General features: G+C 44.0%; 1 protein-coding gene across 1 annotated transcript in view; it reads left to right on the top strand.

Moving 5' to 3' along the window:
- The window catches only part of TIMM22 (translocase of inner mitochondrial membrane 22), a 158,281-nt gene that overhangs the window by 62,274 nt on the left and 69,835 nt on the right, over positions 1–26,172 (top strand). Inside the window, exons 2-3 of the mRNA XM_069614873.1 lie at positions 20,047–20,243; positions 20,834–20,906. Coding sequence (XP_069470974.1) covers positions 20,047–20,243; positions 20,834–20,906 — 270 coding nt within the window. The remainder of the gene's footprint in view (positions 1–20,046; positions 20,244–20,833; positions 20,907–26,172) is intronic.

The raw sequence follows: 26,172 nt of genomic DNA on the forward strand, positions 1-26,172 counted from the left end.
TGTATGACGTTATTTGAGTAGGAGTTTGCAATGTAGGTGCAATAGTAAACCTCTAAAAGACATGTGAAGCATACATGGTTGAATGTATTGGACACAAAGTTATAGTTGCACCTCATTTAGAATTTAGCTTTGTTGCATTATCATCTCATTGTGCAAGAGCAGTAGAGAGATGCAGTGAGCAAAGTCACATCACAGAAAGAGGTTGCAGCAAAGATAAAAACGTTTGTCAGGAACAGAGATTAATGCAGTTACAGGTGTAGTTGCATAATTCTGAAGTTGCTGGCAACATAGGTAAAGACTAAATAAGGTAGAAGGAAGAACTGACGGAAGTGTAAAAGAAACCAAAGTTAAAGCCATTTCTAAAGAGAAATTAAAAGTTAAGACATGTAAAGCAACATAGCAAAAGACAGATGATTCAACAAACGCAACCCACAATAGAGTACAAGACACAGAAAGCGGGGTTCGAGAAATGTGAATTCTTTGGTGCATCTCACAGTTTGGCAAACAAAAGTTCCATCTTTTAGGCACCCCATTCATGAGGACAGACTACAATAGCTCCTGTGTCACGACGAGTAACTCGAGGTTAGATGAAAATCCTGACACTGAGGAACTACTTTCAGCTCCTCCATTTTTGACACCTTATAAATTGAACAATAAAAGTATGTGTAGAGAATGGCTATGACAAAATATTTTGGAATGCACTTAACTAAATATATTCAATATTATATTTTTTATGTAAGGTGTGCTGACTCTTTTCCCAAAATAAAAGTGCAACCTTTTGTGTGATAATTAATGTGTGGAGCTGGGATGTTACACAATTTATTGGTGCCCTCTCTGTTTAATGCTAAGCTTCGCATAAGTGCATAAACCACGCATAAGTGCATACACCAGGCCAACCAGACTTGTCAACTGCAGCATGTACCTGGAAAATTGGGACTGCGATGCGAAAGGACTGTGACTATGAGACTTCACATCTTGATCTGGGAGTTTCGTATGCATTTGCAATAATGAGTTTTTTATTTTTTTAAACCTCTGCCATGACCTATCAGAAGGCACTGCATCTGTTAATATAGGTCTTTGCTAATGTGTTGTTCGGCTTACCTGTGCTGGCATGGCGCTCCGAACGCCTGGGTGGGGTGGAATGGAAGGGCCAGAAGATCGTTGTCAACTTCCTCCTGTTTTTATGAATCCAGCTGCACCTGAAAATGTACAGCCTACCATGACAAAAGTAACACCATCAACTACAGAGGCAGAAATTCATGCAAGCGATAACACGCAAATTCCAACTTTGTACTGGCAAATTGTTAAAAATACGATGAAAGAAATTTCACACCCAGCAATGCCTCAAACATATGCCTATAAGTACAAGCCTACTAATATGCAATGCTCCTAGTAAGCTACCTACAGATCCCACCTCTAAAGGGCAGAATACTGTTCACACAATATCTGAAAGTCAACTAAAAGCACTGTTAAACTCGTCACATTCCCCAATCTTACATCCAGATTCTTTTAACTCGACTTTGAATTCATCAGCAACGTCTCCCATTTCCTTTTGTAAAACCTGCCCCAAGACCCTCCTTTTGAGCTAAAGCAAGCACCAATTCCTTTGTACGAAACTACCCTGTCTGCTATGAATAACGGGCTACACAGCCAAACAACATTTTTGGAAATATTGGAAAACAAAACGCATTTACATACCAACCTGCTGAATCTTCTGTCTTCTAAAATTGATTGGATAGCCACAGAACTAAATCGCTATTACCAGATCTTTCTAAAAGTGTGCCAAACTCCAGCTGCACTAAATCCAGCTGGCTGGATCAATGTGGTCTTGCAGCCCTCAGTGACTATCTGGGTAGGTTCCCAGACAACAGGGAACATAGAAACTGTAAACCAATAGACTGTCATTATACAATCTGATCCAACATTATCCACAAGCATAGTTGAAATCATGGAATCACAGGAACCATTGTTTGAGGTTTTTCAATTACCAAAACGGAAAAAGAAAACCAATCTAACACTACATAAAAAAAAACGAACTAATGCTTAGTGACTTAACAACTACTAGCAAATCTAAAACGTTTGACTCCTTGACCACCCCTCCATGCCCTATCTTATCCAATGTTCGGACAAAAATGTACCCAACATTTCCAAAAGTGCAAACCATGTCCAAAAATCAAACCCAGAGCGAAAACTCCTCGAACAGATCGCCTAATCCCCTACCATCGGACCCGATTGCACTGAATGTCGAAGGAGATGAGGATGTAATGAACTATTCAACCTACTCCCATTTCTCCCTTACCATCAGAAAGAGCCCCACAAGAATTCTTGCACTCCCCAGCTCCCTTACTCACAAGAGTTGCGAATCGAGCGATGAAAATGCTAACTTTCTCACCATGGACCAAAAGAGATCTCGATTCTCTAAGCTTATAAACATCCCTGACAACCTATCCTGTAAAACGGGACGTGATAATTTACGGCAAATCACAGATACACCATGAAGCCCCCAACTAAGGGAGTGTTCGCATTCCACTCATAAAGAACGCTATATAACCGCATTAGTAGCTTCCATTAGAGATGACTCTGCGGTAAGAAAGGCAGCCCTTAAGCTATCGGATACGTTAACATTAACAATGAAAGCTAGACAAAGAGGAGATCCATTTCCTAATAGACAGTCCATACTAACCGCCTTCAAAGAAATTCCTAATTTAAATCTGAACCAATCACAAGACATCGAATCCCTCTACGTCATTAACAGTCGGAAGATGGACACAGTAAAGGTGACTGTACCATCTCAGATTGTTAAAGAAATGATATGGACTGCAAGAGATAAATTAGACCATCAAGGTCTTATGTTAACTGTCAGCAAAGTAGCAGATACAATGAGAGATGGAGAAATGCACACATCAAGGCGCGATGGGGCATATTCCGCGCGATCCAACATTGTAGAACCCCTAATCATTAACTGTGAGGGCAACAGAGGACACCTAAAACGCGAAGTATATTTTAAAGATACCCAACAGCTTCGACAGGAAACAACATGGTCCTGGCTTAAAGCAATCGGTTACAGCAACCACGGAAAAAACTATTATTGCCAAACAAATCCATTGTCTAATACCTTGAAGATGGCATTATGGCACACCAGAGGCTTCAAACACCTTATGCGAACCAACAAAACCATCCTTTAGTTGCCTATGATATCATTGTACGCCAAGAAACTTGACTAACTAAAGAAGCCATCTGTCCGAATTATGCAACATGCTGGATACCTGCTGTTAAACAAGCTAACGTCAGGCCCATGGCTGGTCTCCTAGTAGCAGTAAAATGTGAACCTTAATTGCAGCTACTATTATGGGCCTCCCTCCACACCCCCCACTACTGCATACAATTTCCAAAACTTAAATTTACAAATCCCCTGAATCCTCTGGGGTCTCATACAGCCATTTTTAAATATGAACAGGAATCGGGCTGTTATATCTGATACATTTTTTGACTATGTGAATAAAATGCTAAATCTCATTGGGAATGAATCGGACACTTACACAACACTACTTGTTGGAGATCTAAACATAAAATGCATTGCTGCCAACGAACGTCTGCTATTACCTAAAGCCACCAGGTGGATGAACCTAATGTCAGAAAGAAACTTCACAATGCTCAATGGAACAATTGAGGGTGATGCTCTCCCTTGTCCAAAATGGCAGAGAGCCAAATCATCTGCCGTATTGAATTATGTTTTCATATCGACACACTCTATCAACCGTGTCAAGAATGTTGGTATCATCCCTACGACAGACAGTGACCATAACGTCTTGTAAATTATATGGACACAAATGGCCCTCCCACAACAACAATACTAAAGTCCTGCAATTGACCTCTCAAAGGGGAGAAATAAGATTAAATGGACCGTATCTAAACTGGGCATTCTATTAGACTAGATAGACTACATAATGACCTTCTCTACCTGGGCACTAAAATAGAGCTACCCTACACAGATGCACTGCATTTATTTGTTGAGACAGCTCGAAATGGACCTCGCCCAATCTTTGTACAAAAACATATATTCAACGCTGTCATACAAAATAGGACAGCGAGGATGAGAAGAGAATTAAAAAACAAGTCCCACACTTCTATAGAGAACCGAAAAAAAGCTGCCAACATTTGCACCTCTTACAAAGACTTTAACAACACAAAATCCAAGAAGCTGGCAAACGTATGCTTGCAGCCCTGGCAACCAAATCGAGTGACCAGATATGGGGGCTCCTCAAGGAGGCAACTAACACCGGCACAGCATCGCTTCTATTGAATGCGATAGGCGAACAAACTTGGATCACTCATTTTGCCACCCTATTTGTTGAATCCTCTCCTTCTATTAAAATCCCAGGCCCATGCAAAAACGAACTAAGCGCATTAATAATTGATTTTACTGACATCCTCCTACAAATCAAAACATTTAGTTCATCTAGAGCCCCTGGGCCTGATGGCCTTTCAAAATGCCACCCTAAAAGCCCATCCTGAACAGTGGATCTGTATCCTGGGCATGATATTCCAAAATGTCATATGTACAGGCACAATCCCTTTATCTTGGAAACAATCTATACTTATTCCAATATTTAAAGGGAAATCTGAAAGATCCATCAAACTATCAGCCAATTGCTCTTTTGGTCATCCCTGGAAAAATCTTTGCACGTTTAGTACTTAGACAGACCATCCACCTTATGGCGATTTTGCGATTTGCAAAAAAATCGCAAAATTTGCCATTTCCCGCAATTGCCGCTATAAATCATTAAATGAGCGCGAAAAAGACACGTTAGCTTAGTGTGTCTTTTTTCGCATTCATTTAATGATTTAGAGCGAACATAGCTGACTGCTGATTGCAGCAGCTTGAGGGTTAACACCTCCGGCTCTGCGTTGCAGGCCCAGGATTGGGGGAGGGTCACGCAGGCCTGGGAGCTGCACAACATTTGGCTGTGACCCCAGGCACCTCCAAGGCTCTTTGAGTGCCCGCCCTGCCGAGCTGACAGAGTTCGTGAAGCGTAGCCAGGTAAGCACTGGCCTGTCCGCTCATCTGCCCCCAACTCAGAGCACCCAAAGAGGCCACTGGACTGTTTTCATTACTTTAAATTACTTTCCTGTCGAGTGCCGGAAAAGAAAGCATAAACTTAAAGCTTTCTGCCGCTCGTCTACAATTGGTATCATGATACCAATTGAAGACTCTCGTAGCTGTATTAATTTCAAATTGCTTTACAATTACTGTAAAGCAATTTGAAATCAAGGCTGGGCTGCATGATACAAGCGCTCGTAGCTGTATTTGTTTCGAATTTCTTTACAATTATTGTAAAGCAGTTTGAAACGAATACAGCTACGAGAGTCTTCAATTGGTATCATGCAGCCCAGCCTTCATTCAAGGCTGGGCTGCATGATACAAACGCTCGTAGCTGTATTCGTTTCAAATTGCTTTACAATTATTGTAAAGCAGTTTGAAACGAATACAGCTACGAGAGTCTTCAATTGGTATCATGGGCTGCATGATACCAATTGTAAAGCAATTTGAAAACGAATACAGCTATGAGCGTTTGTATCATGCAGCCCAGCCTTGAATCAAGGCTGGGCTGCATGATTCCAATTGAAGACTCTCGTAGCTGTATTCATTTCAAATTGTTTTACAATAATTGTAAAGCAATTTGAAACGAATACAGCTACGACCGTTTGTATCATGCAGCCCAGCCTTCAATCAAGGCTGGGCTGTATGACACCAATTACGCACAAAATTGGTTGTTTAAATTTATGAAAGGCAAATGCCATTCGTCCTGTGCAATTTTGGTGGTTATGCAAAGCCAATTTAATGATATATGCTTATTTCACCTTGATATGCTAGTTTCTGATGACATCACATGCCATTGCATTTGTTGATGAGTCCCCCCACTTTAATTTGTAGGACTTGACCCCTGGTAGTGTTGTGATGTCATTTCTGTTTGTGGGTGTATTAAGTCACCATGTGTGGGTGGCATAACCAAGGAATGATGACCACCCAAGAGAGTTCATTGTTTGGCTAGGTATTATGGGCTTGCAGGTACTGCCACTGCATTGCCCCTGTGTCTTGGGCCTCACGGATTCCTTCCATGGAGAAGTGTAGAGTTGTTCCCCCCTCTCTCCTGGGGTCAGCAAACCTATGGGCTTCAACCAGGGTTACACTTTTGAATTCAAGCCTATCTGTTTATTTGCTTTCCACTTGTCTGCTGGAAGTAGTGGCGCAGCACCATTTCCATGGAGCTGATCAGGCAATATCCCCCCCTCCCCCACCACAATCCAAAATGTTAGGCTGTGGTGACTCGACCTGGCTGTCCTACAGAGCGTGGCCAGACAGAACACAACATTTTGTTCCTCACTAACAAAAGTCTTGCAATTACTTGGTTTTAGGCTAAAAAAGATGTTAAATTATATATTTTTCAACATTAGAAAATGCCGCAAAAAACGCAGTTGTGTGCCGCAATTTTTTTCTTTTTTGTGCCGCAAAATTTTCCATTTCATGCCGCAATTTTCTGGAGGGTCTGCTTAGAGACCTAAATAAATGGCTGAAATCTTCATCCATGACGGATATTCATCAATCCGGATTTGTATCTTGTGTGGGCACTGCTGTCAATCTTCTCATTTTATCAGAAATGAAAAATTAAGTATTGTCATCTAATCAACCTATATAATTCGTGTTTATAGATTTAAAAAAAGCTTTCAATTCCATCTCAAGAAATGTGCTATGGCAGAAATTAATGGAAGCAGGATGTCCGTCCTACATCCTCCATTTAATTCCAATACCTCAATCAAAGTGAAGTTAAATCAAGAGGGAATTTTATCCCAGTCCATTTGTACATACTGCAGTCTTAAACATGGATGTATCTTGGCATCCACCCTCTTCAATTTTTACATCAGTGACATAAATAAACACTTGGAGACCACTAAGGCTTTCCCCCCTCAAATTGGACAACATCCGATAGCGTGGCTTCTCTATGCAGATGATCTTGTCTTAGTAGATCAGACACCTATCAGTTTGCAGAGACAACTTCATGTGTTAACAAAATATGCATCAGAAAGGCTCTCATGATTAATATGCATAAATCGAACATCCTGATAATGCATTGCGCCAAAGGCAGAAAATAACTCCCACTTTAAGTGGTCAATTGGAACACAAAAATGTGTCATCCTTCAGGAGTATAATTACCTAGGCCAAAACATCAGTGATAACAGATCAGACACACCATATATACGTGAAATAAAACACAAAATGGAATCATGATTACTCAAGCCAAACTAGTACATCAAAAGTATGGCAAATTTTCTTGCTGCCAGTTAACCTTTTATAAGCAAAAAACCATACCTAGGGTCACATATGAGTCTCCGGCTAAACTACCCAAAAATCATCCAAATAGTGATTATTTAGAAGGATTATACTGGAAGAAGATATTGCCCATACCAAAAAGCTTTCCTATCCAGTGGTTTGTTATGAATTGGGACTTATTGCTCAATGCCATTGTGTCCTGGCATGCTTTAATGCTATTTAGAAAATTAAACCAATGTTTGAATCTACCCTAATACCAGCACTGGCATCTGCTTTTGAAGGAAAACAAGATCAATCATTGGATCCGTGGAAACATTAGTGTATGAAAACTGTGAATAAAGCTGATATTGAGGAAAATCTATTAATAAAAACCGTGACCGTGTAAAGAAAAAACTTTGGTATTTTGTTTGCATTTTGCCCAAGTGCCGTTTCCAAACAATACAAAGTTTACATTAATGGGAAATTCGTTCCAAAACCGTTGAATCAAATTCCGACATATCTTCAGAGATTTCCCCACCAAAGATGTCACACTCATTTAATGAGATTGCACTTTAATTTATGGCCTACAAAAGCACTGCTAGCATCTCGATTGAGAAACCAGCAAGTAAATGTCATGTGCAGCTTTTGCAACTTGGACAACCAACCTGAGACCTTGGAACATATACTTGTTCACTGCACAAACCTAGCCTAACTAAGGAAAGAATATTTTCACAAATTCTCCCCATCATATGTGGCCCATGATTTTTAATGCAAACTAAATCTCTCTAAATCTAGCCACAATACATTACCTATTGAGACTGAATATCGAATCGTATCCATTATGATAAATCGTATCCGTATTTGTCAGAATAAGACTCCACTAAATTGATTAATATCATGTGAAAGAAGCAGCAGGGTCAAATCTCGCTAGTTGAACTGTTAATCATGCTAAAATAACAATCTTCTTGTACTTCCCCTTTGTCCTTTTTTATGATATGTTTAACAGTTCAATCAAATAGATTTTTGATTCTTAGCACAAAATATCTCGCTGTTTTTATTGATATATCTTTAATACCTTTTAATGGCAATGAAATTCAAGCTTGGCTATTGTTACCACTAAACATGCACGAGACCAAAAAATTGTATCCATGCAAATTTATGTAAATTGTACTGTAACAAGAAATGGAGAACATGACTGTTAATTATAAGGTTTTAATCTGTATTTGCAAGGTTATTTAGAACCAAAACAAATACAAAATTTAAAAAAAAGAATCCAGCCATTTTCCCTGTATGCAATGGGAGCAAGGTGGCCCTCATTCCCAAGGTGCTCTCATCGTTTTTAATATACTCTGAGCAGGGAAGATGCAGATCACTCAAGTCAGAAACTGGAGAACTACTTACAATTGAGGGGGGTGGAGGTGACCATGGCGGGCTTATCACAACCAGGAGCATCAATGCAAGTCTTGCCCAAGATACCACACAATTGAAAGCTTGGTTGATCCCCCTGTGCATACAACCACTTTGGCTTCCTGGAGTTTTCGGAGAATGGATGGTTACGATCTCTTATTGAGTGCCAGGCCTCTGAAAATGTAAATGCAACCCCGGTCTGCTTTGAATAAAACCTTAATTCTATCAACTGCAACAGAATCCAACCGTATTCGGCAAGTTGAGGAGAACGCTGTGACGTCGCCATGAATTATGCACCCCCTGAATAAAAATTTTCAGCTGGAAAGATAGAAGTGTGTTAGAAAGCATCCTAAAGGTCAATTGACTTGAGAAACTACAGGGAGGATACAAAGAATGATGTTCTTGAAATGATAGACTCCCTTTATGTTGTTTCCAAGCTAAAATCACTCAATGCCTTCTGTATCCAGAAAACGTCCATGGTTCTTGTCATTCAGAGGGACTGGAGCAATGGCCTTCTATAGCTATGATTTAGTCTTCTTGGAGAGCGTGTATTGGTTTCATAGTCACAGAGTAAGGCCTATTTATGACTCTGGAGGAAAGTCTCAAAATCCATCTAACGGTATATATGTTGGTGATAATACCCCTTACCCAGTGGTCTGCAAGGATGACAAAGGTATCCGTCAATCTAGTCATCGTATCTCTCATTCTCCCTTCACCTCAGCCCCCCCATTTCTTCCCCCCACCCCTCTCCCTTCTCCCTTCTCCCCATCTCTGTCTTGAGGATGTAGGGGAGGACTGGCCGCGAGGCCCTCCTCACCTGCAGCCTTCTCCCCAGGTGAGGACCATGACTCGGTGGCCGTCCCCTCATGCCACCCGGGCCCAGGTGGAGGAGGGTTCACCCGCCGACGACATTGCCCACACGTATCCGTTCCCTGCATATACCAAAATTCAGTTAGGCCTAGAAGCCATCTTGTCTAGCAAACATGGCGTGAGTTCAGCACACTGTAACGAGGCCCCCACCTTTGGAGGGCCTTTCATGCATCTCTGCCGCCGCAGTAGCCCTGGTAGATCCGCTGCGAGCGCGTTCCCATGAGAAAGTCGGGTATGAGCTAACCCGAGATGCTAACACTGTAACATTTTATCGTTCACAATGTAATATTGCACCCCGCACGACCTGGTCCGCGAGGCCAGGGTGACGGGAAAAAAGCTGAAGCATCACTATCTGAAGAAAGTAGAAAATAATTCAAGTATTGGTATTAACGAACTACCTCTGTTTAAACAGATCCTGTAAACTGTGAATAAACCATAAAGATGTAACGTTACATGATACCACCCCAGGTCTGGACTAGTGCTGCTATAACCACAGAGAAAGATGTCGACCAAATGTGTAGCCTTTATCTGTATAAGTGTTCTTACAATTTTATGTAGAAACCTGAACTCATATATGTTTTCTTAATCACCTAAAGCAGCGAGCATCAATCTCTGTAGGCCATAACCTAGAACTACCTCGTGTAACGTCTAATGTACATAAAATAATCACACCATGTAGTAAATATAATGTTAGGTAATGAAAAGGTACTCGGACCGACTGTATTAAAGAAATGTGTAACGAAATTGAAATATATATGTGTGTTTAAATAACATCAAAATAAGGCGGAACATTATAAAAGTTCTGCATTCAAAAGTTAGCAACGCACGAGGAAAAAACCTTTGTGAATATATGCAATGCCATTCTCCCTCCCACCCTACCAAGCCTGCCAGATAAAGAAGCTAAGGCATGTGCCGCGCTCCCTCACCTCCCCCAACCAAGCTGGAGCCGCTTCAGAGAGTCAGAGGCCCCGGTACCGCACCCAAGGCCACAGCCCGCCACCTGTGTTATTTACAGCACGGTAATAAACCCACGTTTGAATCTACTGATCTACCAGCACCCTCTCGTAAATCCCACAACCCCCCTAGACCACCCCAAGAATCATGACGACCCCCATCACTGGGACAAGACACAGAGACCCATTTATATAATAACTTCTAACGCGGCAGACAGACATGTATCATTCGGCTCAGGCCCCAGAGCCCAGCCCCTCGACCTAAAATACCGGTCAATAGGACACAGGTAAATCTCACCCCAACCGACAACCACCGGACCTCTCACGAGGTGCATTCCTCATGTGTTGCGTTTATTTTATAAGACAAACTGCTGAGCGATTTATTGATGAACTTAGATGTCGTTTCTTGAATAACTGCAGTGTGCATGGCCTAGGGCAAACGAGTCAGGAAAGGTATTCATCTTTGTCACAGGCTGCCCCAGCATACCAACACCGCTCGGATGACCTCAAGCTGGCCTGCCAGGCCCAACCCAACCCACGAGGCTGACCAGTGACGTCCTCACGCCAAGACCAACCACGCTGCAGCAACACCTATAGTTAGTCGACGCCACCCAATCCCAATTAACTTGTGCCCCCTATAGTGTGTAGGTTCTGATGACGTTTTTTGTATTAGAAATACGCCTGTCTTTGCTATTGTCAGACAGAGCGCTCTCGGAGGTTGCAGAGTTCTTTGCATGCCCTATTCTTTGGATAAACTCCCACTTACGCTCACCCGCACTCTGTCTTGGTCTTATTCCCACTACGGGAGAGTCCCTTATTGTCTCTAATTGCGGGGAGGATCGTGCTGAAATTGGGGGCGCTTCCTTTCAGTGGTGACCCTGATAGCGTGATATCTCCAAATTATTTTTCCTAACTCCTTTTTAACGACCCCCTTGTGGCACGAGAATCTCCGGTCGAGAAGGGATACGCACGGTGAGCCGGCTCCGGGAGGCTGCCCGCCAACGGCGACCGGCACAATAAGAAGTGCGCACTCAATGAGAAAGGGTACGGGATCCCGATTGGAAAAAAATCCCCTTTGAGTGCCGCTCGCCGGAGCCAGGGGCTGACCGTTGAGTTACCGGTGACACTGCCTGGACGGACCCAGTTTCGGAGACTATCGGTTCAAGACGGGCACGTGAGTACTGAGTGCGAGCGATCGTAAAGGGGAAGGGAGGGGAAATTATAACAGGAGAACGGGGACAGGTAGAGGAGAAGAATAACGGGGGTCTACTAAAGACGGGTCTTGAAACTTTCTTTATCTTTTCTTTGCATATGGCCATTAGGAGTAAGAAATAAGTGAAGTGGTAGAAGTGACGGAAACCTAGCTCCGAAAGGGGGTGGAAGGCGGCGCCGCATAGTGCTATCTAAACTAGTACTGGGAATATATGAAGAAGTAAGAAATAAGTTATTGGTGTCTGGCAAAGGGAGACACCGGGAATATTTTTTAGTGATTGCTACTCTCTCTATTTCTTTTTTCCATTCCACGGGGCAGGGGGAGAAAGCGAAAAGGGTATAAGGTAAATATACTTGTAGAAGAACTATAAAATAGGGAGCACATTTGTAGGAGTGGGGATTAAGTAGTGGCACGTACAGACGTGAACATAGTAACCTTAGCAGAAAAACAGGGACAGCTGGCCAGGGAGGAAAGGGAGGAAAAAAAGACGAGGTGTGAGTGGAAAAGCATTGTGAAGGGTGCGCGCACCGTGTGAGTGTTGGAGACGACCGGTTGACCGCGAGGTGGCGCCAGAGAGTGTTGACCATAACTAGTACTTGATCAGTTGCAAGTGAAATCACATGAGAGTGTATGGGAATGGGAAGGAGATGAGCTATGGTGAGTGAGAAAGGATTTGCGCAGTGAATAAAATTGGGTGATAATATTTGAGACGTCCGCTCTTGTCTGTGCCATAAAGGTATACATACACATATCTACACCTAACTAAAAGTAAAGAAGGTGGACACGGCTGTGTTAGTGATTTAGAGGATGGGGGCCGAAACTCCCTTGTCACATATTTGTAAGAGCTTACCGGGATACGCTGAACGAATAAATAAATATCACGATCAATGGGTAACAGAATTGAAAGGGGAGGGTCTGCCCCAGATTTGGCCCGAGGGAGGGTCTTTTGACAAAAGCGTTCTTGATATGGTACGAGCATGCATTAGCCTCAAGTATAAGGGGAAACAATGGCAAAATAGGAAGGAGATATTAGACCTCTGGAGATTGTTTGAGGAAGTACCCCCACCCAAAGCTCCGGCACCAAATATTGATCTACCTTCCACCACAGATAATCCACTGATGATTCCAAGAGAGGAAAAGGAACAGCTAAGTACAGAACAACCTGCGGAGGTGATTAGTTTGTACCCGATATTACCTAAACCAGCCCCCGCAGCAGGATATAGCGACCCTACTTATGTGCCTCCCCCCACAACTGGTACACCACAAAGACCAACAGCCCCCCCGCCATACGAAAGCACCAGAGAGCGCGCCCAGGGAAGCACACAGAGGGTGGATATAGAGAAGCTAACGAGTGACTTAGAGTCGAGGCTTACTGTGGCAAGGGATGAACTCTCAAGAATAAAAGACATATGTGAGCGCACGGCGTGCGCCCCTACACAATCAGGACGCACGTCTAGAGCGTCGAGCGAAAGTAGACAAATTGAGGAAGGATGGAAAAAGGGGGAAATACTGTTCAGAATTGAGGAAGAGCCGACACGAATAATAGAGGTAGGAGCAGTAGAAGGGAGCATTGGTGATGTATCACGAGAGAGAGGGATCAGAGAGGACTTGTTATGTGATGTCAGAGGAGGGTTGGATGAGAGTGATAGGTTGAGTATGGCAGTAGGAGGGGAAAGCGAGGAGGTGGACGGTGCATGTTCGCTAGGGACTATAGATGACGAATGGATGGGACGACTAAGAAATAGGGTGGGGAAGATGGCGTCATTGGAGTCAGCAGCGACTAAGGAAAGGGAGGGTGCAACCGCAAAAGGGAAGTTACAACTTCCATTGATACACAGAGGGGGGCGGAGAGGGTTTCGACGAGCAGATGGAACACCGGTTCAGCATGCAGAATTATTGAAAGAACTGATTGAGGCCCTGCAAGACCCCACGGCAGTGGCCATCGTAAAATGCCAAGCCCACACCACAAATACAGATTTTATATCTTTGGGGAACGCGGCAGCAGACGCCGCTGCCAAAGAAGCTTCGTATTTACAGAAAGGTGAAGTAGGAGAGTACATGTTGCACCACACAGCAAGCCAAGAGGTCCCCACAGGATACAACATGATGCCCACACAGGAAATAATAGAGCTGCAAGAGGGAGCTAGTGCAGAAGAAAAATTGCTGTGGACTAAGAGGGGATGCAGCAAATCGCCGACTGATTTATTGTGGCGACAAAAAAGTTCAGGAAAAGCGGTAATGCCAGTTACATTGTTAGAAATAGCATTTCAACAACTACACTTTCCCGCACATAACGCAAAGCAACACATAATGGCGGACATACAAGAAGATTGGTTGGCACCTTGCCTCCATGAACACATCACAAGGCTGGCTTTAGAATGCACGACATGTCAGATTTACAACTCAGGTATGACATTGCGCACACTGAGAGGAACGATACCAAAACCAAATGGCCCATTCAGAGAGCTCCACATTGATTATGTAGACATGGGAGAAAGATGTAACGGGGCTCGCTACATGATTGTGGTTGTATGTCCATTTTCGAGGTGGGTGGAGGCAGGCCCCTGTGCGCGCCCTGATGCGAAGGGCGCCGCGAAGTTCCTAGTGCGGGAAGTATTCCCGCGCTGGGGGATTTGCGAAGTTATTCGCTCAGACAACGGCACGCATTTTGTTAATGAACTATTCAAGGAAGTGACTACGCTATTGGGAATAAAGCACAAATTATGTTCGATTTATCATCCTCAAAGTAATGGCGTAGTGGAAAAGATGAACGGTCTGTTAAAAAGCAGATTGTCAAAACTGTGTTTTTCCCTTAAAAAGACCTGGATGTACTGCCTGCCTTTGGCCCTGTTTGAGTTACGAAATCAGCCAAGTAAAGACCACCATTTGTCCCCGCATGAGATCGTCACGGGAAGGAGAATGCACACAGCGCATTCGCCTCTCCGTGAACGTTCTGATGCACACAGAAGTGCAGCGATATTGGGAGAGGAGTTCACAGAGTATTTGAAAAAACTGACACGGGCAGCGCGCGTAATTGCGAAGCAACTAGCCCCCCCCTCTACAAGAGAGGAGGGGAACACAACAGAAACAGAGACACTGCCTGAAAAACCATTACAACTAATGCCTGGTGACCTTATATATGTCAGAAGTTTTGTGCGAAGGTGGAATGCGCCACGTTTCCATGGCCCTTATGAGGTAGTGTTTTGCACACCCACAGCAGTAAAGGTGAAGGGCCTACGATACTGGGTGCATTTGACAGACGTACGCAGAGCCTATAGCGCCGTGGAAAGTGAGGTGCAGGACGAGGCACAGGCAACTGCGGACAATGAAGTTGTGCAGAATGAATGATGGGAATTTTGTGTGCATTAAGTGATGAACATTGAACGCGACTGGCGCACGACAAGTGTACTGAAATAAATATGTATATATATATATATAATTTTTTACAACTTTTGAAGGTTTTTGTGGGTTTTTTTGGTTTTGGAGAAGTTTTTTCTCTCGACTTTCCTTTTTATATATGAAATAATGAACGGATAGTAATGATTGTAAAGTTACCTTGTCTGTGGACACACCCCCTCCCTCACCCACTCCCATACTTTGTCGAAATAATGTCACAACGTTAGAAATGTTTACATGCTTGTACTTAATGCACTTTTATGTTTCAAACAGGATTTACTATGGCATCGAATGGGCAGCCTGCAACTAATAGATTTGTTAGATTTAGAGAAATGTTAGTAGATAGATTGACATATTCATACGAATGTGGTTTATCAATGTGTGTTATTGTGTTCTTCATCTCAATATTTTGCCTGGTGACATATTGGTTCATAGCGTTCATCTCTATCGAGATGAACGAGGGGGGAGGGGGGAGTAACACCACCCTTGCCCCTGGCACGAATTCAACTACAAGTATGAATATTAGAGAAGGTGATTTTTTGGTCTGGGATGGATCACACTTTGTATGGGGTTACTATACTGTACCACCCACTGCTGCCCTGTCACAATCAAGAAATAAAGATATGGAAAATGACACAATGTCCCTACCTGAAATATATAACAGCCCCACTACCCTTCCCGCCCCGATACAAAACAGCGATTTGTTGTTTATTGAGGAAAATGGAAAAGTAATTACGATGACAGAACACAAGTTCCTATATGAGGAATTGGAAAAGGGGGGTGGGAATGAGAAAGGGGGGCCTATTATTTCACCTATCGAAACTAAAAGGTATAGGAGGGGGGAGAAAAGTAGGCGAAGAAGAGAGACAAGTAGGAGGGGGTATGATGAGTATTATGGGTTAGGATTAGACAAGATGGAAGACCCACGACACCCCCACCAAGCAAATAAATGGTATGCAGATATGAGTACAACAGCTAAACAGACAACCAATGAAAGCTGTTATGTCTGTTCGCTCATCCCCCATGCATCAGGCACACCCAAAGTGTTGTTGCCAAGAGAATTGCCCATTGTGGATGCCCAATGTCTCCTTCATCTCACGCTGTGTAGAATAAAAAACACCTTCCAAGCACACGATGTCTCTTTCAAAATGATACAGGACAACAAAACGTGCTATTCAAAAGCGTCTGGAGTGGTCTGTCTTAAAGAACCTTTCTTTGCAATACAAGGGACGCTGTTTTCCGAAAACAAATGGAAAGATGAAGAAGTACTGTGCAAAGCGGAAGCACTGAAAGGTGTCCAACCAGACAAGCTGCGGTGGATGGAAAAAACGTGCTTACCAATATGGAAAGAACACATCTCTAAACTAACATGGGTAACAGCGATGGAGAAACCCTTCAAGCTACAAAGTGAAATACAAAACGAACTATGTTTCAAGGGAGAAGGAAAAGTGGCAATGGGAACGAATAAAAACTGTAACAAAACTCTCACCATCCCAGACATGAAAAAAGGAACAGCAGCACTAATGGACACATACTGGGTATGCGGGAATCAGGCTTACTTGCACCTTCCCCAGGCATGGAGTGGCAGCTGCTCAATGGCCACTTTGCACTCGGCCCTAATGGTGATTCCAGAAAGTCACGTCGACGAAAATAAAAGGACGCAAGGAAACGTGAACCAGGATGTGGCTTCTCCCACTGCAAAAGCGCACCTCTATGTCCTGTCCTCCGGAGGGAAAGAAGAGGAGCTATCACGGAACAAGCGAGCATCGAACTACATATCACAAGCATCATCGGATTTATTGGCACAGATCCCAGACAGGTATCGCCTGTTCAGCTCCGTGGAAACATTTTTTGCCTCACTAGTTTCAAGTGTCCAAGCAAGAGCAAATGCAAAATGGCTCCAGATCACACGGTGGGAACTGATTCAGCTGGCCAATGACACTGAAGAAGGGTTCAACATAATAAAGGTGGAACTACGAGCTCTGCGACTAATGACCATGCAGAACAGGTATGTTCTGGACCTGTTAACAGCGATCGATGGAGGTGTTTGCCGAAAAATAGGAAGTGCGTGCTGCACGTTCGTACCTTCTGAAGACGCAGAAAATGGGTCCCTGTCCCACGTCATTGGAGCAGTACATAACCTGGGAGAGAAGATGAAGATGGAAGGTGGGGCTAAAGATAGCTCATGGTTCGACAATATCTTCTCCTGGGTTCCCTCATGGCTTGGAATGGCAATGAAGTTCTTGATACCAGTTGTGGTGGTCCTCCTCGTGGTGTTCTGCCTGTGCCAGGTGGGCCTCCGATGTTGTGCTAACGCAGTCCCTAACGGTGCAATGATGATGGTGACAATGGGCAACTCTGGTGGTACAATTAAGGCGACACAAGAAGTACATGTACAGACAGGAACAGATAACACTCCCAGGTACCAGTTAGTGCCTATGTACCGTGATAAGTACATAGTAGATAAACTATGGCACACCACTATCAAAGAACCACGAGACGTGGAACTGGAATGGTATGAGGAGGTCTGGGTAGACTTGGAAGAAACTGGTGACTGTATATATTTAACATGTACACCAGATGAGTATGCTAGAAGAGGTGAGAGCTTGAGGGGGGTATGCAGAGCCTGGATGCCTAGAAAAGGAACACCTGCATGGGATGACGCAGTGATAGAGGAGCAAGAATGTAGAAGATTAGAAGAGCTAAAGAATTCGTTACTTTAGTAACGAAAGGGGGGAAATGTAGGGGAGGACTGGCCGCGAGGCCCTCCTCACCTGCAGCCTTCTCCCCAGGTGAGGACCATGACTCGGTGGCCGTCCCCTCATGCCACCCGGGCCCAGGTGGAGGAGGGTTCACCCGCCGACGACATTGCCCACACGTATCCGTTCCCTGCATATACCAAAATTCAGTTAGGCCTAGAAGCCATCTTGTCTAGCAAACATGGCGTGAGTTCAGCACACTGTAACGAGGCCCCCACCTTTGGAGGGCCTTTCATGCATCTCTGCCGCCGCAGTAGCCCTGGTAGATCCGCTGCGAGCGCGTTCCCATGAGAAAGTCGGGTATGAGCTAACCCGAGATGCTAACACTGTAACATTTTATCGTTCACAATGTAATATTGCACCCCGCACGACCTGGTCCGCGAGGCCAGGGTGACGGGAAAAAAGCTGAAGCATCACTATCTGAAGAAAGTAGAAAATAATTCAAGTATTGGTATTAACGAACTACCTCTGTTTAAACAGATCCTGTAAACTGTGAATAAACCATAAAGATGTAACGTTACATGATACCACCCCAGGTCTGGACTAGTGCTGCTATAACCACAGAGAAAGATGTCGACCAAATGTGTAGCCTTTATCTGTATAAGTGTTCTTACAATTTTATGTAGAAACCTGAACTCATATATGTTTTCTTAATCACCTAAAGCAGCGAGCATCAATCTCTGTAGGCCATAACCTAGAACTACCTCGTGTAACGTCTAATGTACATAAAATAATCACACCATGTAGTAAATATAATGTTAGGTAATGAAAAGGTACTCGGACCGACTGTATTAAAGAAATGTGTAACGAAATTGAAATATATATGTGTGTTTAAATAACATCAAAATAAGGCGGAACATTATAAAAGTTCTGCATTCAAAAGTTAGCAACGCACGAGGAAAAAACCTTTGTGAATATATGCAAGGCCATTCTCCCTCCCACCCTACCAAGCCTGCCAGATAAAGAAGCTAAGGCATGTGCCGCGCTCCCTCACCTCCCCCAACCAAGCTGGAGCCGCTTCAGAGAGTCAGAGGCCCCGGTACCGCACCCAAGGCCACAGCCCGCCACCTGTGTTATTTACAGCACGGTAATAAACCCACGTTTGAATCTACTGATCTACCAGCACCCTCTCGTAAATCCCACAACCCCCCTAGACCACCCCAAGAATCATGACGACCCCCATCACTGGGACAAGACACAGAGACCCATTTATATAATAACTTCTAACGCGGCAGACAGACATGTATCATTCGGCTCAGGCCCCAGAGCCCAGCCCCTCGACCTAAAATACCGGTCAATAGGACACAGGTAAATCTCACCCCAACCGACAACCACCGGACCTCTCACGAGGTGCATTCCTCATGTGTTGCGTTTATTTTATAAGACAAACTGCTGAGCGATTTATTGATGAACTTAGATGTCGTTTCTTGAATAACTGCAGTGTGCATGGCCTAGGGCAAACGAGTCAGGAAAGGTATTCATCTTTGTCACAGGCTGCCCCAGCATACCAACACCGCTCGGATGACCTCAAGCTGGCCTGCCAGGCCCAACCCAACCCACGAGGCTGACCAGTGACGTCCTCACGCCAAGACCAACCACGCTGCAGCAACACCTATAGTTAGTCGACGCCACCCAATCCCAATTAACTTGTGCCCCCTATAGTGTGTAGGTTCTGATGACGTTTTTTGTATTAGAAATACGCCTGTCTTTGCTATTGTCAGACAGAGCGCTCTCGGAGGTTGCAGAGTTCTTTGCATGCCCTATTCTTTGGATAAACTCCCACTTACGCTCACCCGCACTCTGTCTTGGTCTTATTCCCACTACGGGAGAGTCCCTTATTGTCTCTAATTGCGGGGAAGATCGTGCTGAAATTGGGGGCGCTTCCTTTCAAGGACCAGAATATCTTGTTTTTCATAAACCTTACTCAGTCTGATCAATCTGCCAACAAACGAATTGTAAAATTGGACGAATATCCATTGACAAAATTGGCAAAGGCAAAATTCAATATAAGAACATAATGAACAAAGTCTCCTGAAGTTTTGCTTAATTGATTTTTTTTTTTGTTTGTTTTTGCCAGCGACCTGTTTTGCTTTAAAAAGAAAAGTTACAGTTTTAGTAAGGATGCATTCTTTATTTCAGGCTTTGTCTTGGGGGGCGCTTTTGGTGTGTTCACAGCGGGCATCGACACCAATGTAGGCTTTGATCCCAAAGACCCTTACCGGACACCGACTGCAAAGGAAGTCCTCCGAGACATGGGGCAGAGGGGTGCGTCCTATGCAAAGAACTTTGCCATTGTTGGGGCGATGTTCTCCTGCACAGAGTGCCTCGTTGAATCGGTAAGTTGGCATCATTTAGTATTGGTCTGTGGCTAAGACACTGCAAACACATTCAGTGTAGGGTTAACATGTTTTTCTAATTGGATTATCATTAATTCTTGTCAAACGGTTTGTCATAGTTGTCTTTAGGGAGACGTTTCACCCTCCATTTTTTCACATTCATGCAATTATTGTACTTGAACCATTTAAATCAATAAAGATGCATTTTAGAGTATCTAGATTTTTATCACGCCCGGTTTAAGCTGTCTGTCCAACATCTTTCTCATACCTGCTCAAAATGGCAGACCCTCCACTTTTAAGCCAACTGCCTCAACAGATAAATCATAGTAGCATGTTAACCCTGAGGCCCCTTTGTGAAGATTTGCACTGAGAAGTAAGTCTCATTTTTACTTTTGTGCATCACAAGTGGTGTTGGTGAAGTGGTAGTGTTCAGTATGTTTTGATTCTGCTCTGCTTCTAGCCAGATTTACATTTCTGGCTGTATAAAACATTTTATTTTGCCCCAGAGAAATACATGTGTCCAACTTGATTGCATGTTTGTACCTCTTCTGAGCACCTGTATTATACATTTATGTTTCTCATCTCTCAAGTACCGGGGCAAGTCGGACTGGAAGAACAGTGTCATCAGTGGCTGCATCACAGGAGGTGCAATCGGATTTCGAGGTCAGTGAGATGGCAGTTTATTTTCCTTTTGTTTCTCACTGTAACCCACTGATGCCTTATTTGGAAGCTACAGCAATGTTTGCAGTTGACAACTTTCTTATTGTGGGTGCCCTGATTGAAGATCAGCTAAGCCTATATGTGCTTGTTGTGTTTGCATGCCAAATTATTTGCAGTCATTTGTGTTCACATTATCAGGTCATGCACAGTACAAAGTAACTTCTGCTTGAAGTGAAAATGTAAAGCAAATTGCTGTGAAGGTAGTGAAAGAATAGATTATATACATCAACATTCTGAAATGTGGTCACTAACCCTGCCATGCTTTTGACATGTAATATGTATCTGGGAGGTAGCCTATTGCTTGAACAAATGCGGCCATTAAAAATGAGACGTCCTTGCATTGGGCCATTTTTGATGTGACTTTGTATGTCTTTGGTTTTGTCCCAATGTCAAAATTGCATGTTTCTGACGATTTCCTTTTGTTGAGTCATGTGCAAAGTGTGGCAAACTCTGAAGAATTACCATTTGGTAAGGGTGAGATGGCCTGAGCGCTGCAGGTAACCCACCTCTGAAAGGGTGTTCTGCTGTTCTGGCCCCCATTTTCACAAAGCAGCATGCACATATGTGTCGCCTGACATCTACAGCACCTTCCCTTCAGTGGTATAAGGCAGGTTAAAACGCCTGACGTACCTTCTTGAGAGCTGCTGGTGAAGAGGGATGGGAAAGCCTGCCACCTTCTCCCCCTCATACTAAATTCATGACAAGGAAGAAGACCAGAAAATTCCATAATCACCCATTCTATTTTGGACAAATTCCCAACTGACCCATGATTGATAAGTATGCCGAGAGGTATCCCCTCAGCCAGCCATACCGACCAAGGGACATACAGATCTATCCATGTGTGGACGAAGAGCCCCAGGCCATGATTAAAGACAGCCGTATGGACAGCTTGGCCTAAACACCACGTAGCCATGTTGCTGACGTCATTAGAGACACCGCGACATGGTAGCGTTCGACATGAAGCACACATGTCATCCCCACTTCGGGATACAAACACCCACTCGAATACATGAAGAACACAAGCATACAGTTCTATAGTTAGTGGACAGATACATATACATTCTGTCCTTGCTTTTATTATTTTGCCATTAGCCAAATGCAGAAACCGCAATACAAGCGATCCTGAGCAGAGCTTGCAGATGCTTGCATGCGACTTATGGAACTGCAGGAGCACCTATGGGACCTAACACAGCCAAGTGTGACTAACCTATGGAAATGTAGCGTAGCATGGACACTGTAAAAACCGCATTATAAGGTTTAGGAAATTTACAGTAGGCCTCAAGCCTCTGAGCAAGAGACGAGCTGAGCTGATTCAGAGAGCAAGACGTGTGAGACAGAACCCGCAGCCAAGGTCAAGAGATACGGACGACATTCCAATCCCCAGACGACAAAGGAACCAGTTGCATAAAATACAAATAAATCCTCATAAATCAGAGCTGCATAGCTCAAATTCGTGGTCTCTGAACACGTGACGTGGCCGAAGCAAACAATGTACATCGATCGACGGTGGGAAAGGAGACCTGGTCGCAGGCTCCCAGACACAAGTATGCAACAATAGGCAACAAGTGTTGCACTGGTCAGGAGAGCACTCTCATAAGCAAAGGGGGTACTCACGAATTACAGTGCAACAGTCATTCTTATTACCTTTAAGAGGTACACAGTGAGCTGAGAATCTTTGCGGATCTCAGTCCTGGGGACGTCGGCTCTAGCAAATCGCAGTTTAATACCCTAGGGGTGGATAGCAACAGGCAAGAATCAATGGTAAGTCCACAACACGGCAATAAGATAAGAGACCACAATTATTACAGCCACATCAAATTGGTATCAACAAATATCAAACCTGTGAGCTTGGATAAGATGTTTGAAGGCTATGAGGATTTATGGCTACCCTACCTATCTCCACTTTAGCAAGTGAGACTAGGCATATGATGTTCTCCTTTGTTCTGGGATGGGATGGATATCCCCCTCCACTCAAGGCGACGAGATTTCTGGGAACCATGTATAACTAAGGTCATCTTCCCGCTATGGTGCTGTACACCAAAGTACCTTTTGAAGCTGCAGGCTTGGGAAAGGGGCAGACTTGGATCACCTAGAGCAGGATCTGGACCTGGGAAAGTGTTTATTCATCTCCTTCCTGTCCCCTCCATTTCTTGCGGAACAAGGCACCCTGGGTATGATGCAAGGAGGCAAAGGTCACTTGTCACAGTGACCGGAATTGGACCCCTTACAGCAGGCTTGCTTCTGCCCAAGCCCCTTCAGCCTTTTTACAAGTAAGGGGTCTCACATTTGTTTTGATTTTTTGCTTGACATAAAGAAGATTACTGCTCTGGGGCCCTGTTAGGAGCACAGTCCATTTCAAAGTTCTGTACCATAGAGATAAGTGTTCCAAGGCAGAGGGAAGCTCTGTCCCATTACCACCCTAACAGAACATTGAGTGTGATTGGTGTTTGGAACAGGGCCTTCCATTCTGACAGATGCACTGAAATCAGACTCCTCAATGGGGTGACTGACTCATGCCGGTGCCAGCCATGCTCCATTGACTAAAGTGAAGAGTAACAAGGACTCATCCTGCCCTCATGCCCCTGTAGTGGGACTCTCGGCATCCTGAGAAGCCCAAAGCACCTGGGCTCTGCTTTCTGCTGCTTTGTAGCCCTCGATTCACACAGGACACGCTGTGTTGCATCTGGCAATCATCAATCTTCAAATCGTAGTTTCCATCCTTCGAACCGGTTTGCTGCCTCATTGCACAAGCAGGACTCGTCACTGTTTCAACTCAAACAGCTTGCCCCTGCAGAAGCCTTTGAACTGCTGCATCTTCGCGCAAAGCATTGAACAACCATGACCTTCACGTTGACCGGACTCTGACCTTGACCCAAACGGGTGGAAGCATTGTGTAGTATGCAGACTTGACCCATCGTGTTGAACCAGCTTGACTGTTAAAGCGACCTTGGTGGACTCGTTGAGCTACACCGCTCAAATGGTACTTCAAAACCAACTCAATGGCTGGATCAGCGTGAGTTACTGCACTCTTATCTGGGTCGACCTACAAGGAAAGCATCTAGAAGCTCGGTTCTCCAACATTGAACCACCCAAGAATTGAATAAGGTACTGTTGAGAGGCCCAGACACCCTAGTCCCCCTTTGGACCACAGTGATTGACAAGCGTCTTTTCTACCAAGACGTCCTTTTTAAATGACATTAATACAATTTTCTTGCATATTCACTCCAGCTCCATTATCCAGAGTGCTATTGCATATATATTCTGCATTTTTGTTTTTTTTCTTCCGAAGGGGTGGGTTTTTGTTAGTGTTTAGTTCAGTGATCTGCATATTGCTTTAATTAAAGTGTGTGTGTAATAAATATATAGGAACTTGATTGATGTTAATTTTGGAGTCTTTTAACTTGCTGTTTGTTTCTGTGGGTATCGCATTCATTCACACCCCTCTTAAGAGAATAGCCTGCCCTTTGCTCACATTAACACAAACGGCGAAGAAAGTATAGCTCTTGACTGTACCCGTTTCACATTTGTGATCGGCAATCACTATTGGTTTGTAGTAGCATGCGGACTGCGTAGGTGGTTCAGCCACTACTTATCCCTATATTCCTGCAGACTGTTAGTAATTTGGTCACAAAAACGGTATGACTAAATATTTGAACTTTGTTCCTTTGACATAATAAATATATTAAGCACCACCTGCTCTGAAGCACAATTATTTTTTACACTTGTGGTTTTAGCTTTGTGGGAGCAGACAGCCCTTTGTTTCTACATGCGCTGTGGACTTGCATGAGCCGTATATGGAGCAATGCCTGAGCCTTGATCGGAGAAGGTGCAGTGACCACAGTCCTGCCCAAGGAGGTAGCGTGGAGAGAATGCTGATTGGTTGGCACACGCACAGAAGACTATAAGGCTGTGAATTTGATAAGCCAGGCACTGTCCGAGTGCTCAGGTACATCCAGGTTTCCCTCTCAATGTCATTGTTGCAGGCAGGCTGAACGACCTGAGTATTGGCATGAGTAACCTGTGTGCTAGGTGCTGGATCAGGCTCTATTACGTTGGATGGAAAGTTCTTCTAAAGGTGGTGGTCTGTATCCTGTGTGTAGGTCGAACAGAACAGTAAACGGCTTGAATGGTACATTAAAGCCATGCCCTTCATGGCCTGAAGATGTGCCATTAGGAGGTCCATTGTTCATGTAACCAACATTTCTGTACAAGGCTCACTGTGCCAAGCCTCAGAACAAACCCTGAGGTGGGGGCACACTTTTGGGAGCCCAATAGTATGCCAGTTTATTTGTACACCAATATGGAAATGATGCTTGCCTCAACCTTTCTGCCTAGTTTCCCTATGGGTTTATTTGGTGATGAGCTGTGTGATTCATCAATTCTCTATGCATATTTTTACCATTGGATGTCTGCGAATTTGGCTGTGGAATGCCAAGCTGTGTATGACAGCCATTATCCTAAAAGTGTAAGGTTCTTCATTTGGCAAAGGCCATAAACAATTGGGAACATGGTTCACGCTAAAATGTGTCGGTTGCATGATGCGCAGGTGCACCTTTTGGTTATTTAAATGGAATTTTGGTGCATGCATGGTTTAATCTACATGGGTTCACATGGGGGGTTACTTAATGATACACATCTGGTTTTGGTCTCGAATGTACTCACATAGTTGGATGGATAAACCTGGGGATACATTTTGGTAGAGTTACTGGAGTATGTGTAACTTGTGGTTCATACATGTTGAGCCGCTGTGAAGTTTGCAGCTCGTGAATGCTTTGGGAAAGGTTCAAACCCAACTTTATACATATATGTGCCCCTTCTTTTTATAATGTTGCAGGCAATAATGCACTGAGAGGAATACCCATTTCTTTAATTGAACTAGTACAATATTGAGGCATCTCCTTTCTAGGTTACATCTGACATTGGCTCTGAATTGCTAAAGGATACGTTCTGTAAGGAATTCCATTGGCCCAAGGGATAGGGTGGGTATTTTTTTTCATCATAAATCGCGCGGTCACATTTTAAATCATAACACATGACATCACCATGTCAAATGGATATGCTATGCCCCCTGTGGGGTGATGGTGCACAACGTAGCCAAACGTCCGCTGTCGGCAACTAAATGCAAAATGTGGAAGATACATGTGTGCACGCACACACACACACACACACACACACACACACACACCCGCATATGTTTACTTGCTTTTCA

Source organism: Ambystoma mexicanum, chromosome 9 (assembly GCF_040938575.1).
Source record: "Ambystoma mexicanum isolate Mex_15411 chromosome 9, UKY_AmexF1_1, whole genome shotgun sequence".
NCBI lineage: Eukaryota > Metazoa > Chordata > Amphibia > Caudata > Ambystomatidae > Ambystoma > Ambystoma mexicanum.